Here is a 15,884-nt window from a genome sequence, read left to right as displayed (position 1 = left end):
AGTATATCATACATGTACAAAAGAGAGGGCCTTTTCTGCAATGGCACCATGACTGTGAAATGCCCTCCTGAAGGAGGTATACCTGGCACAAACGCAGTCTTCATTCTGGTATCAGGTTTTTGTTTCCCAAGGCATTTTGGTTTAACTGTCTAAACATTTTTATTCCTCCTACTTTTACTTTACTGTTGGTTTGTCTTCTAATGTTTTTGTAATTGTAACTGTCTATGCAACAGTGATACCAACATCTGGATGAAGGATGCCTTACACCTTTTTAAAATTAAGTATGTTGACAGAAGCTGAAGCTCTGGAAGACACACAGCTTATGGCTTATACTGAAGCTTCTAAGGGAAGGCATTGTGATTTATGCAAACGTTCTGTATGGTAAGTAAAATTATCTCTCTTCAGCAGATAATGAGGCTCTTGTCTATTTGATGCATCTTCTCGTATCCTGTACGCCTTTTATAGCAAGCAGATTAGAAATTTCAGGTTTGGGTCAGACACAGGCCAGTCTAGTCAAACTATCACAGAAAACTTTACTTTCAAAATAGTGTGGGTGTGTAGCAATAGATGTATATCCAGATCCATGCACCTTCAAAATGTAAGTTTGTGAGAATCATAAAGTACTTTAAAAAAACAAATGACCAAACAGGGTGCATAGAAAGAATCAGCATATTAAATCCACATTTTAACACGGGTTAGTGCCTCTCTCCCACAAACACCAAACAGCTCCACACCTGAGAAACACCTCCGCCCATTTACACACAGAAAGTCCTTGCCTTCTTATGCAACTCAAGCAAATGACTGACCATTCGCAGAACTTTAAACACAACACTGCTATCAAAAGCAGCTGGTGGGTTTTTGTTGTAGTTGCTGGGTTGTTGTCTTTTAGACAATGGCAAAGTGGCAACACTGGCAAGCTACCACAATTATAAATTCAGTTCAAACAGCTGAACAACTGACAAGTGGAAAGTTATTTCTGTATGTTCCTTCCAGCAGTGGATAGTGATAATTCTTGTTCAAAGCAAATACCCCATGTACTGACAGAGCTTTTGGTGTAACCACAGCATTTTTCCTAGCATCCTCTTATGGTCCAAATTCTATACATAAACATCAACCAGCAAAGAGTCAGTGAATTGAGAGGCACCACCGTGTTTTATGTTTCCCATTTTCCCTTTCAAACAAGCCAGGCTCCTCCGCTGTGACACATCTCCCAGCTTCAGCATTTTTCTGTTTTACAATCACAGCAGACGCTCACACATTCTTTTCCCAAACCTGAAGCATTTGCTCCAAATGCCTAGACAAAAAAAGTGTATATCTACAAAGGAAGTGCTGAATAAGCACATTATTCATTCATTCCTGCACTAATCGTCATTTACTGTGTTATACAAAAAAACCCCTCCAAATTTACACTTACTGCATCACAGGTGTGCAAACATTCAATTGTTTGCAGCCAGAAAGTGTCAAAAGCTTTCCCCACAAATTACTTTGTCATTACAGATACCAGCTCATTTTTTCTTTTAAGTTTGCATTCAGGCTTCAAAATCCCAGCTCCACCACACACATTGTTCAAAGCAAACCAAAGAAAAGCTAAATTCAGTGAGGAATAACCTGCTAAAATGTTGCCGAAATCAGCCTCCTACAATTTATTACCACTTGGAGACAGCCCATTTCCTTTTTGCATTGCGTGTGATGAGATTTAACTGTGGAACTGCTTTGTGACCTATTTAAATTATGTTTGACCACCACAAAGCAACAATTTAACCCTGAGACAGAACACTCCTTTGAAGTGTTTATTGGATATATGGATATATGGAAGGCAACATGGAACTCTATACTGGGCACATTCCTCACTCCCCCTTTTCCACTCTGGGAAGCCCTTGTTTTAATTTTCCTACATTCATTATGCACTAGCCTGTCAAGTGGACCAAGTCAGTCAATATTTAACCTGAAAAAACCCTAACAAGCAAACCGCTTCTCCCCTGGAAGAGGAAGCATGAAGGTGAAGATGATCCTTACTAGCACTGACACAAGTAAATGAGAAGGTTGGGTGGGATTAAGCTGAGGGATAAGGAAATAATAATAATAATTTATTATTATTATTATTTATATCCCACCCATCTGGCTGGGTTTCCCCAGCCACTCTGGGTGGCTTAGTATATATAAAAACATAATAAAACTTCAAACATTAAAAAACAAAATATCTTATATAGACTATAAATCAATGATAATAATAATAATAATAATAATAATAATAATAAACACTTTACAGTTATAGCCAAATTAAAATAACCACCAACCCCAACCCAACAAAAACAAAACAGAGGAACCAAAATTAAAACCGTTTAAAACATTTTGAAACATTTTAGCCAGTTGACCCAACCCAAGAGTTGTTCCAGCAATGTCCCTCTGGCCTCCCAGGAGCCTGGAAAAAATTCATTCCACATTTATAAAGGGCTGGGACAGGAAGTATAAGAAGAGGGAAGGGTACTCCTTGTTTGGAAAAAGGGAAATGCTCAGTTCCACTAGTACAGGAAGCAGCAGGAGGAGGAAATTATTACATTATAGAAAACAACCTGAAAAGTGATGAAATCTGCTCCAAGAATAAAGCACTGAGGCCAGAAATGCAAGAAATTGCTAATGGATGATCATAAAAGGAAGCAGGTAATGAAGTTTCTTGTCTAGTCAAGGAAATCCACTTTGCCAGTTCAGGCACAAAGTTCCAATTAGCCATAAATGCAAGCAGGTGGCAAAAGAACCTTGCCTGCAGGTGTTCCCTTAAGCAGAAAAGGATAAAAGGCAGGTGATGCGAACTTTAAAGACTCCTCTCCCCGCCAGCGCCCTGTCTGTAAGCAGAGAAGGTTCTGCAAGATTCAGGGAACAGACTGGTATTAAGTTTGCACCACACTTCCACCCAGCGCAGTGAACATAACTTCTGAGAAAGCAAGCATGGAAGTGGGCTGAAAATGTTGCAAAAGTTGCCTCTCTGCGCTCACCATACTGAAGATTAAGCTCATAGCAGTTTATGGAACGTGCCCCCCCCCCCGCCTTTTCTTCAATGTACTGGTGCTTCTGAAAAGCTCTGAAACACATTAAATGTGCAAGAGGATGCAACTCATGCAAGCTCCTGTGTTCTTAGATATGCCATTGTGGGGGGCAGGCAGGTGGGGGGGGGACACCAAGCCACTGTAGGATACAAGAAGAATGTCCGTTTGGAATGAGTATGTGACAAAAGGAAGGGAGTGACAGGATAGGCTGCAGCTGCGTCACCACAGCTGCAAAGACAAGATTCCCACATGCCCTTTATCAAATCCAGTGTTTCTCAAACTTGGGTCTGCAGCTGTTGTTGGACTACAACTACCATCATCCCTAGCTAGCAATACCAGTGACCATGGATGATGGGAGTTGTAGTCCCACCCAAGAAACAATGGTAATCCAAGGCTAGGAGTAATAATTGGAGACTAGTAGTGCCTAGGATTTGCAAGGCAAGACGCAGCTCACTTCATTGCCATCTCTCACACTCAACTCTGCTATTCATTTGTAAAAACAGAGGAGAATGCAACTCACCTCTTATTGGTGGGAAGATGAATGTAAAGGAAGTACAGTGTTGATATCTGCCTTGAGCCTTAGGTACACGACGCATGTGCCTTATCCGATAAAGGAGAGGCCAGCTGCTGATATTGGGCAATCTTTCCATTACTGCCCAGGCCTGGCAATGACTAATGCTACCATTTACACCAGTAATCTCTTCCAATGGACAAAACGAGTTAAGACATGCCCAGGTGCCTCTCTTAACCAGGGGAGAGAGGCTGCTGTTTCAGTGCTTCCTTAAAAATAGTATTTTTTATTATTTATTCCCCACCCATCTGGCTGGCTCTCCCCAGCCACTCTGGGCGGCTTACAGCATATACAAAACTTAGTGGAATATCGAACATTTCTACAGTGTGGTGACACTTTGGGCTGTACCGGCTGCTGTACACCTGCAGCGGGAGGTTTTTTAAAAAAGCAATGGAGAACAATACCCAACCAGCAGTCTATACAATTAACTCTAGTTCAATAAATAGAAAAAATAAAACTTGGGGAGCTTGGGGAATGGGAGAGAGAATGTCACTACAACAAATTAAAATCATAGCAAGTTGCTGCAGCATGGACACCCCCTTAGCTCCAACAGATTCAGTTTAAAGGGTACACCAAATAAAACAATGTCTGCACAGGACTTTAGACAGCACAACTGCAGCACATCCCTTATTTGTTAGAAATCCAACTGTTTGACTTGCGGGGAGGGAGGTGATGGAGCCAAGTTATTAAGCAAGGGGGGAGAGGCAAAGTGTCCGGCTACACGAAATAATGTCCGCAATGAAAGTTCAGAAGCAAGGAACACCTAACAGACTTGCCCTCTGGTCAGGAGGGAGGATTCTCACAAGGGCCAAATGTGGTAAAGGCACTCTGCACATGTTCTTGACTATGAGTGTGCATGTTCCTTCACTTGAACCCCAGCATGGAAAACATGCCCTCCTGAGCTCTGCCCCAGACCTCAGGAATCCTCTCATCTCCCCAATGGGAGAGGCAGAGCAAAAGGAGGCATTCCCGCCCCCCCTGCAAACTACAGGGGACACCCAAGTCTTTGTCGAGGCCTCGCCCGGAAACTTATTTTCACGCTATACAATGTGCTGAGAGCATCCACAAAGCAACCTCTCCCTCTGTGCTGAAAAATCGCTCTGGGAATCTGGACTTGGCGAGCAACACTCCCAGGCAAGGACATACTTTGCCCTGCCAAAGATGCAATGGTAGTCCTTATCAATGACAACACGTGTGTGTGTGTGTGTGTGTTTAAACAAATCTGCAGAACTCTCAACCGCAATCTGCCTTAATAAGGAAACAAACTCTCCTATTTTGGAGACAGTACTTCTAAACCAGTTTCCCAAACTTGGGTCTTCAGCTGCTTTTGGACTACAAATCCCTTCATCCCTAACCACAGTCTTGCTAGCTAGGGATGATGGGAGTTGTAGTCCCAAAACAGCTGAAGACTCAAGTTTGGAAAGCACTGCTCTAAGGCATAAACCGCAGGCTGCAGCCCTCGCCTGCCCACGCCGGCAGCAACCTTCGAAAAGCATTAAGTTAATCACTGCTACTACAATGGATGGAGCCCGACCCGCACCAGGCGCTGGAAACTTCCATTGCCCCGAGGCCCCCCGAGGCCATCCAGCCCTTCCCTCCCTCGCTCACTCACCGAGGTGCAGGGTGAGGTTGACGGTGTTGGGGTACTGGACGCCGGCCAGCATGGTGCGGCTCTGCCACCAGGTGGTGTCGGCCTGGTTGTTGTAGTCGGTGAGGAAGGCGGCGCCGTGGCTCAGGTGAGGCTGCTGCGCGTCGCACAGGTGGCACGACTTGGTGACCCCGGTGACGCCCGTCTGCACGCAGTACTCCTCGGCCGGGCTGCCGCACGTGTCGGTGGCCGCCACCGTGGCGTTGAAGGCGGCGTTGACGAACTCGGGCATGCAGCGCTGCGCCCGCCCGCTCGCCTCGTCCGCGCACTCGTCCATGGCGCCGCCGCACAGACCCGCCAGAAGACCCAGCCCCAGACCCAGCCCCAGGAGTCCCAGCAGCGCCCGCCCCGGACCCCGCTCCATCCCGCTCCTCGCAAAGCCCACGGCCCTCCTCGCTCGCAAAGCCCTCGTCGCCTCGCAGCCGCGCACCGAAAGCGGGCGGCCCGGCCGGGAGCGAGAGGAGGAGGAGGAGGAGGAGGAGCCCCGGGAGGCGCAGGCAGCGACTTCGCCCGCGACGCGCCCTCCGCCCTCCTCGCTCGCTCGCTCGCGCTGCACGCCGGGACGGGGAGGGGGCTGCTGCGCGGGGTCCCGCTTCGGCCTCCTCCGGCCGCGGCTCGGAATGCTGGGCCGGGGGAGGAGGAGGAGGAGGAGGAGGCGGAGGCTGCCAATCCTCAACTTCCTGCGGGATTGGAAAGCGCAAAAAAAAGCACCCCACAAACTTCTCGCAGTTCACCCAAAACTTTCCCAGAGCGGAGTTTTAACCCGCTTCTTCCCCTCCTCCTCCGCGCCCCGATTTTTGCGGGGAAATAAACTGGCCGCCGCCTTGCAAGGGCCGTTCTCCCGGGCTTGGCCAGCCGTGCTGGGAAGCAGAGTCCGCTTTCTTGGCGAAATAAAGAGACGCGCGTGGCGGGCCAGCCTGCCGTGAGAATTTCTGCCTTTCGGGTTAGCAGGGGCAGGCGAGTCCTTGAAAGCCATTAAATTCATCTTTCCTTCTCGCAACAAACCTGAGCAAAAGGGCTCCGGGCTGCCCAAGGCGCTGCACCGCCGAGGGGAGAGCCGAATCGGGGTTCGGTTAGTTTCTCAGAAGGAAAGGGGATGCTTGAATGTTGCTGCGTGAAAGCTCTGCTCTTCCTCAGGTCTTTGGGCATATGTAGAGTGCCTTTTTCTCCTGACCATGTGATTTATGAACATGAATTTATGAACATGTAGGTGCATGAAGTTATGTCTGGTGTTGAGAAAGTAGACAGGGAGACAGGTCTGGAGACCAAGGCTGAAGTCGCTGGGTATGTTTAGCCTGGAAAAGAGGAGACTGAGAGGAGATGGACAGCCCTCATCAAATACCTTAAGGGCTGTCACATGGAAGATGGAGCAGGCTTGTTTTCTTCTGCTCCAGAGGGTAGGACCCAAACCAATGGCTTGAAGTTACCAGAAAGGAGATTCCAACTAAAAATTGGGAATAATTTTCTGATGGTAAGAGCCATTTGACGGTGGAACAGGCTCCCACGAGAGGCGGGTGGTGGACACTCCTTCCTTGGAGGCTTTAAGCAGAGGTTGAGATTCCTGCATTGCAGGGGGTTGGACTAGATGACCCCTTGGGGTCCCTTCCCCCTCTACGATTCTATGATTCTACTGGAACCTGAGGTCACCCCATGAAACCGGAAGGTGGGAGGCTCAGGACAAAATGAAGTTCTTCACACAGGGCAGAGTTAAACTACGGATTTGCTGCCATAAGATGCAATTGTAGCCACCAGTGTGGATTAGGCTATGAATAAACCACCAGGCATAAGTATCATAGGCACTGTGTGCTTGGATCCCAGTCGCTGGGGATTACAAGTGGGGAGAGTGCTGTGGCATCATGCCCTGCTTGAGGGCTCCCCATGGGCACCTGCTTGGCTGCTGGGGAAACAAGGCTGGGCTAGATAGGCCTCCAGATGTGCAACACAGGCCTTCCTAGGTTTTTATTCAGAGGTGAGCGAAAGGTATTGCTCACCATTCCTCTTCTCGAGTGCTCTTTATATTCCAAGCTGCACCCAATAGTGAAACAGATCCAGTGGCTGAGTGCTAGCACATGCTAGGTTTGGTGCGCCACCAAAGTAAAATGCTTGTAATGGAAGCAGATGGAGGGGAGAAGCGAGTCCCACTGACTTGCGTGAGACAGACAAAAGGCTGGGGCCAGAAAGATACAGCTAAGGGTCTCCAATCATGTTTCAAACATGTCAGCCCATTGATAAATCCACCTGAGATAAATCATTAAATTGAATCACTTAGGAAATGATACCCACTTGACTAATGTCATGTAAACAGGTTTCTATCCCCTCCTATTTCCATATTGATTATTATATGCTAATAACTACCAATTAGGACTTTTTGTTGTATTTTTATTCTGGGAGATGCATTTTTCTTTCATGTGCCGTGAGTGCTTTGTATTTCTCATCCATGTGTACTACATATACATTCTTTGATTTGCTAGAGATTCTTGAGAGGTTTGACGATTCTGGAACTGAATTCAGCCTGCATTGAAGATAGTCAAATGGCACTGTTTCCATCCATCTGCTCCCACTTACATTAGGCCTAGTTCTGGACCAGAGTATTTTCTGCTGGACCAGAATAAATACGTTTCTGTGTTGCCTCCCTGTATTGTTTGCTTTTTACCTCAGCCACTTTCAATACTACTCACTGTTTAAGAAAGATACTAGCTATGTGTGTACGGTTTCAAGAAGCTTCTATGAAGGGGCTTTAATGTGATTTTAAATAAGTTTTATACTCAATAAAAGTCAAAACTTCCAACAATCCAGAAGGATTAAGCTGCTTTCAAATCCATCTGAGCTATTTCCTGCAATTAACTTCTCAGTACTTTAGGAGTAGACTTCTAAGATATGAAGTAATGAGGCATCTGAAAATAAAAACATGACTTTAACTGCACATTATTATGTGTTACATATTATTTTATAATTCATAGTAACGATCAGAAGCATATGGCCAGAATCACTATATTCCCTTTATAGCCATACAGCACTATTTCATACAGCACTATTGTTTATATTAATTGCAACATACTAGTTTCACTTACAGAACACCATCATATATTGGAAAACAAAATGGATGCCTGCCACCAGTAGGGTACTATCTGAATTTCGGCTGTAGGGGAGATACAGAAGAAAGGAAAGGGGGTGGAATAGAGTGAAAGGTCCAAGAAAACAAGGAATGATAATGAAGAAATACAACCACTCCTTGTACTGTACTTAGAATGCAATCCTATACATGTCAACCCAAGTCCCGCTGAGTTGAACGGAGCCTGCTCTCGTGTAGACAATTGCAGCCTTGGAGACTTAATTTCGGCTAGGTTGAGGAATAAGGGAAATTCCACATGCTGCTCAGGAAAAAAAGTCAAAGTTTGCGGCATCCAAGTGTACATTTGTCAGGGAACCTCAGCCAGTTTTGGTTCTCTGACTAGAAGACTGGCTTGATCCAAGTGCTTCCAAACACCCATTTGTTGCATCCGCACTTCACTTTTTTACGCAAACCCTTTTTCCGTAATCCCTGATCTGTTCAACTTCCTGGTCATGCACTGGTCTGAATCATGTCATTCTCAGTGCTGTCATGGATCAGTTCTGCCAGACATGGCTAGGGACCAGCTGTGATTTATTGTCCCTAAGAATGAGACTGTTATCACCATGGGATCTCCCCAGGCCTTTTTGAGATTCAGGAATGCAAACAAAGATAGGGCTTGCTCTTGTGCAAGGCCTGGTTGCCTTTTAAAGAAGGCAGGGTGGGTTGGAAAGGCAAGCACATTTCTATACATGTCTTTGTTCAACCAAGAATTGCTGAGGTACAAATTGATGTGGGAACTAAAGGCAATTTGTCAGCTCCTTTCAACTATGTCACAGGATGCAAAACTTCCAGCTGACACTAAATTAAATCATAGATGAAATGACAAATCACTGCTAAATATATGGCATAGGTTTGCATGTCTACTTTTAAGTATTTTTTATTACTAAATTTTAGAAGATTACAAGTGCAGATGGTTGCAAAATACTAGAGAGATTTTAGCTAATGGTTGGTGAATACTGGCAGCTCTACAGTTTCTGAGGGAACTATGATTGCTGCAGGTATATATTTGTTGCACTGGTGTTTCCTTCAGCAAACATATAAACAGCAGCGTTTCCAGGAGCACCCACATGCATGCACCTGGGAGTTACAATTAGAGGTTCCAGGCATTTAAGGACATAGATCGGTCATTCACATTTTGGTCCAAAACCATCAAGACATGACAACAGCACAGGTCACATAGTTGGCAATAGGTGAGGGAAACTCACATTGCCACCTTAGAGCTCAGTTGTTTCCCCCAGGTGTGTTTCACAGCTCTTTCCCCTCTAGCTATTCACATCCGCAAAGGCTTCCTTAGTGTCAGATTCATTTCTGTTTTGTGTACACCACCAGGAGGTGTTGATGGGATGGGAGTGTCTGCACATTACGCAAAGGTGTTCACAGTGTGGAACGGCTAATCATTGTGAAGCTTGTTTGAGGGGACATGCACCAAAGAGTAGTATTTTATCACAAAGTACAGGATACGTATTTATTTTGGATAACGTGGTGTGAACAAAGATTAAAAAGCCAGCACTGGAAATGCAGTGTGTGTACAGTAAACAGAAGTGCCAGCAGAGCCTAAATCCAGCCACCCACCCCCAGCCTTCCCTTTCAAACAGCTAATTGGCATTGCCAGATTTTTGTCTTCTTCACTTGAGCTACACACAAGCCTAATAGCTGGATTAGTGCGAGACATTAAACACCCCCTGCCCATTTGCGTGTTCCCTGTCTATGCATGGAAGCAGACTTTCACACATGTGCACCCCTTATGTGGGTCAGCATGCCTTTTGAACATGTAATCGTCTGTTGGGAGCTGCCCAGAGTGGCTGGGGCAACCCAGTCAGGTGGAATAAAATAATAAAATTATTGTTAGGATTAGGATTATTACCATCATCATTTTGTGTTTGCTGAAACGTGGAGCAAACTGCCTACCATGAGCAGGGTGAATATGCTCTCATATCCTATAAGAATGAAGCCTATCAAGACAAAGGGTTGTATCCAATGCCAGTCCTACTCAGAGTAGACCCATTGCAATTAATGACACTAAGGTTGTCATAGTCATTAACTAAGTGCATAAGGAGCTTTCGACTGTGACAAAATGAGAGGCTACCGTGCTTTTAAAACTCTTTTCCATATACTGGTTTTTGTAAGCATTGCCGCTATGTGTTTGGGGACAACCATTCCATCACACTATAGCAGAGGAAGAGATGGGGCTGCAGGGCCTTTCCACTGAGTCTGTGGAGACACCAGCTCCAAGAAGGTCCTCCCTCAAGTGTCATCGGAAGGAGCCATTCTCCATCAGGCAATAGCAGAGAAAACGATGAGGCTAGACTCTCCAATGGCTCAGCAGAGATGCCACCGGTTCGGTTCATTCTCTCCTTGAATCTGTTCCCATTGCAGCTGGACATTACAGAAGTCTGCATCTATTTTTTCCTCATTCTCAATTCCTTTTTCCTTCTGTGTCATGTAAAAGCCTTTTTTCACTCTATTTGTAATCCACTCTAGAAGCCTAAGGAAAACATTATTTTAATAAATAACAATAGAAGTAAAAACTTGTAAACAGTGACAATAAACCTATTCATTCAGATAAAAATGGAAGAATCACAGATCTGCACTGTTCAGTGTTTAAAGTTTAGCAAATCTCCTTTGTGAAGCCTTTATGCCAGTTATTTTAAATATTATCCTACTCTTGCCAAATATATTACCTAGGGATTTTGCTTTGGAGGAAGTTTGGAGAGCATCTTGTCTCAAAAGATGATTTCCATGCTCTAGCAACCCCTTTAGGTGGAAGGTAATCCAGCACAGGAGTGAATTCCCCTTCTACCTTTTTTCTTTAACGAGACATGTCCTTTCAGCTCACTAATATTTCTAGCCTAAAGTATCTTTGATACTGCATTAGCTGCTGCTTCCTGAGAGAGTATGAACTGGTGGTCCTGTTCCAAGGGATTTTCGTGTAATACCAATGCATAAAGCTTTAATCCTTCCAGAAAGGCACTGACAACATCCCTACCACAGAGACATTCCTCACATTCTTCTGTATACATCAAGGCAGCTGAGATTCTGACTGTAAAGTACTGATTGCACCATTTACACAGATTGAATTTCAAGATTATGGACTTTCATTTGCACTCATATATCTTTGGCAACCACTCGTAGCCGAGTAAGATTGTCTTCCACGAACACGGTCTTTAGAGTGAGACCGTAAGTGACTGTAGAGGCCAATTCTGGATCCACATGTCCTTCCACAGTGGAGGCTAGGTTTCCTAGCAGGAGTTGATCACGGTGAGAGTTTCCCAAGCGTACCTGCCTCTTGCACACTTCTCCCTTTCGTCCTGAGTTTGAGTGTCTTCAAAGTCCACGACACCTTTGGTAAAGGCTGTTCTCCAATTGGAGCACTCAAAGGCCAGTGTTTCCCAGTTGTCCGTGTTTATGCTACATTTTTTAAGATTTGCCTTGAGAGAGTCTTTAAACCTCTTTTGTTGCCCACCAGCATTACACTTTCCATTTTTAAGTTTGGAATATGTAGTTGCTCTGGAAGACAAGAATCAGCATCCGCACAACATGACCAGCCCAACAAAGATGGTGTTGAAGAATCATTGCTTCGACAATGGTGATCTTTGCTTCTTCCAGTACACTGACATTAGTTCACCCTTGTTCCCAAATGATATGTAAAAATTTTCAGAGACACCGTTCATGGGATCTTTAAAGGAGTTGGAGATGACATTTATAAGTGGTCCATGTTGCACAAGCATACAGTAAGGTTGGTAGTACAATAGCTTTGTAAACAAGCATTTTGGTTTCCTTGCGAATGTCCCAATCCTCAAACACTCTGCACTTCAACTGGGAGAAAGCCGCACTCGCAGAGCTCAGGCGATGCTGGATTTCAGCATCAATGTCGACCCTTGTATAAAGATAATAGAATCATAGAATAGAATCATAGAATCAGAGAGTTGGAATAGACCACAAGGGCCATCGAGTCCAACCCCCTGCCAAGCAGGAAACACCATCAGAGCACTCCTGACATATGGTTGTCAAGCCTCTGCTTAAAGACCTCCAAAGAAGGAGACTCCACCACACTCCTTGGCAGCAAATTCCACTGTTGAACAGCTCTTACTGTCAGGAAGTTCTTCCTAATGTTTAGGTGGAATCTTCTTTCTTGTAGTTTGGATCCATTGCTCCGTGTCCGCTTCTCTGGAGCAGCAGAAAACAACCTTTCTCCCTCCTCTATGTGACATCCTTTTATATATTTGAACATGGCTATCATATCACCCCTTAACCTCCTCTTCTCCAGGCTAAACATGCCCAGCTCCCTTAGCCGTTCCTCATAAGGCATCGTTTCCAGGCCTTTGACCATTTTGGTTGCCCTCCCCTGGACACGTTCCAGTTTGTCAGTGTCCTTCTTGAACTGTGGTGCCCAGAACTGGACACAGTACTCCAGGTGAGGTCTGACCAGAGCAGAATACAGTGGCACTATTACTTCCCTTGATCTAGATGCTATACTCCTATTGATGCAGCCCAGAATTGCATTGGCTTTTTTAGCTGCCGCGTCACACTGTTGGCTCATGTCAAGTTTGTGGTCAACCAAGACTCCTAGATCCTTTTCACATGTACTGCTCTCAAGCCAGGTGTCACCCATCTTGTGCCTCTCATTTTTTTGTGCCTCTCATTTTTTTTGCCCAAGTGCAATACTTTACATTTCTCCCTGTTAAAATTCATCTTGTTTGTTTTGGCCCAGTTCTCTAATCTGTCAAGGTCGTTTTGAAGTGTGATCCTGTCCTCTGGGGTGTTAGCCACCCCTCCCAGTTTGGTGTCATCTGCAAATTTGATCAGGATGCCCTTGAGTCCATCATCCAAGTCGTTGATAAAGATGTTGAATAAGACCAGGCCCAAGACAGAACCCTGTGGCACCCCACTAGTCACTCTTCTCCAGGATGAAGAGGAACCATTGATGAGCACCCTTTGGGTCCGGTCAGCCAGCCAGTTACAAATCCACTAAGTGGTAGCATAGTCAAGACCGCATTTTACCAACTTCTTTACAAGAATATCATGGGGCACCTTGTCAAATGCCTTGCTGAAATCAAGGTAGACTACATCCACTGCGTTCTCTTCATCTACCAGGCTTGTAATTCTGTCAAAAAATGATATCAGGTCTAATTTGAAACTCTCTCTAATGGGTCGTATTGCTGTGATAAAGATGAATGTATTGCCAAGAATGTTGTTTTTATTCCAGACATTACAGATCATTGATAAAATTGACTGTTTCAAGAAGTGGCAGAAAGACATATCTAGATTTGTCTGACAGGGCAAAAAGCCAAGGATAAAATTTAAAATATTAACAGATGCAAAGGAAAGAGGAAGCTTTGCCCTGCCAGACTTGAAACTTTACTATGAAGCAGCAGCTTTTTGCTGGCTGAAAGAATGGCTACTTCTTGAAAATACAGATATACTGGATTTAGAAGGATTCAATAATGTGTTTGGTTGGCATGCATATCTATGGTATGACAAGGTCAAAGTGCATAGAATGTTCAAAATTCACATTGTCAGGAAAGCATTGTTTAATGTTTGGATTAGATATAAAGACTTTTTTGAAAATAAGACTCCAAGGTGGTTGTCTCCGATGGAAGCAAAAGCATTAAAAAAACTCAATATGGAGGCCAATTGGCCAAAATATTGGGAGATTCTAGAACAAGACGGAGATAATTTGAAACTGCAGAGTTTTGACAAATTAAAAAGCAAAGTCCATGATTGGCTTCATTACCATCAGATAATGGAGGCATACAAATTGGATAGAAAAATTGGTTTCCAGGTGGAAAAATCAAAATTGGAAACAGAACTGTTAGAACCCAAAACTAAGATATTGTCAAGAATGTATAATTTGCTGCTGAAATGGAATACACAGGATGAGGAAGTGAAATCAGTAATGATTAAGTGGGCACAAGATGTTGGTCATAATATAATGCTAGCTGACTGGGAACGGTTATGGACCACTGGTATGAAATTTACGGCATGTAATGCCTTAAGAGAGAATATTATGAAAATGATATACAGATGGTACATGACACCAGTCAAACTAGCAAAAATCTATCACTTGCCCGATAACAAATGTTGGAAATGCAAAGAAACTGAAGGTACATTCTTTCACCTTTGGTGGACGTGCCCAAGGATTAAGATCTTCTGGGAGATGATCTATAATGAACTGAAAAAAGTGTTTAGATACACATTCCCGAAGAATCATAGAATCATAGAATCATAGAGTTGGAAGAGACCACAAGGGTCATCGAGTCCAACCCCCTGCCAAGCAGGAAACACCATCAGAGCACTCCTGACATATGGTTGTCAAGCCTCTGCTTAAAGACCTCCAAAGAAGGAGACTCCACCACACTCCTTGGCAGCAAATTCCACTGTCGAACAGCTCTTACTGTCAGGAAGTTCTTCCTAATGTTTAGGTGGAATCTTCTTTCTTGTAGTTTGTATCCATTGCTCCGTGTCCGCTTCTCTGGAGCAGCAGAAAACAACCTTTCTCCCTCCTCTATGTGACATCCTTTTATATATTTGAACATGGCTATCATATCACCCCTTAACCTCCTCTTCTCCAGGCTAAACATGCCCAGCTCCCTTAGCCGTTCCTCATAAGGCATTGTTTCCAGGCCTTTGACCATTTTGGTTGCCCTCCTCTGTACACGTTCTAGTTTGTCAGTGTCCTTCTTGAACTGTGGTGCCCAGAACTGGACACAGTACTCCAGGTGAGGTCTGACCAGAGCAGAATACAGTGGCACTATAACTTCCCTTGATCTAGATGCTATACTCCTATTGATGCAGCCCAGAATTGCATTGGCTTTTTTAGCTGCCGCGTCACACTGTTGGCTCATGTTAAGTTTGTGGTCAACCAAGACTCCTAGATCCTTTTCACATGTACTGCTCTCAAGCCAGGTGTCACCCATCTTGTATTTGTGCCTCTCATTTTTTTTGCCCAAGTGCAATACTTTACATTTCTCCCTGTTAAAATTCATCTTGTTTGTTTTGGCCCAGTTCTCTAATCTGTCAAGGTCGTTTTGAAGTGTGATCCTGTCTTCTGGGGTGTTAGCCGCCCCTCCCAGTTTGGTGTCATCTGCAAATTTGATCAGGATGCCCTTGAGTCCATCATCCAAGTCGTTGATAAAGATGTTGAATAAGACCGGGCCCAAGACAGAACCCTGTGGCACCCCACTAGTCACTCTTCTCCAGGATGAAGAGGAACCATTGATGAGCACCCTTTGGGTCCGGTCAGTCAGCCAGTTACAAATCCACTGAGTGGTAGCATAGTCAAGACCGCATTTTACCAGCTTCTTTACAAGAATATCATGGGGCACCTTGTCAAATGCCTTGCTGAAATCAAGGTAGACTACATCCACTGCGTTCCCTTCATCTACCAGGCTTGTAATTCTGTCAAAAAATGAGATCAGGTTAGTCTGACATGACTTATTTTTCAGAAATCCATGCTGACTATTGGTGATCACAGCATTCCTTTCTAGGTGCTCACAGATTGTTTGCTTA

The 15,884-nt window shown here is 44.6% G+C and overlaps 1 protein-coding gene across 2 annotated transcripts in view; it reads right to left on the bottom strand.

Moving 5' to 3' along the window:
- Positions 1–5,809, bottom strand: part of LAMC1 (laminin subunit gamma 1) — a 120,277-nt gene extending 114,468 nt beyond the window's left edge. Inside the window, exon 1 of one of the 2 annotated variants that reach the window (XR_014512667.1) lies at positions 5,228–5,806. Coding sequence is in view for 1 of the 2 variants with exons in the window: in XM_083446470.1 (XP_083302596.1) it covers positions 5,228–5,627 (400 nt within the window). In the remaining variant the exon portion in view is untranslated. Of the gene's footprint in view, positions 1–5,227 lie in introns of both variants that reach the window. The other variant, XM_083446470.1, reaches the window with a different exon arrangement.
- Positions 5,810–15,884: the final 10,075 nt, after the last annotated feature.

The sequence above is a fragment of the Podarcis tiliguerta genome (assembly GCF_965153285.1).
Source record: "Podarcis tiliguerta genome assembly, chromosome: 6".
NCBI lineage: Eukaryota > Metazoa > Chordata > Lepidosauria > Squamata > Lacertidae > Podarcis > Podarcis tiliguerta.
Note: the sequence above shows the minus strand (reverse complement) of the source record. Positions and strands in the feature narration are given on the sequence as shown.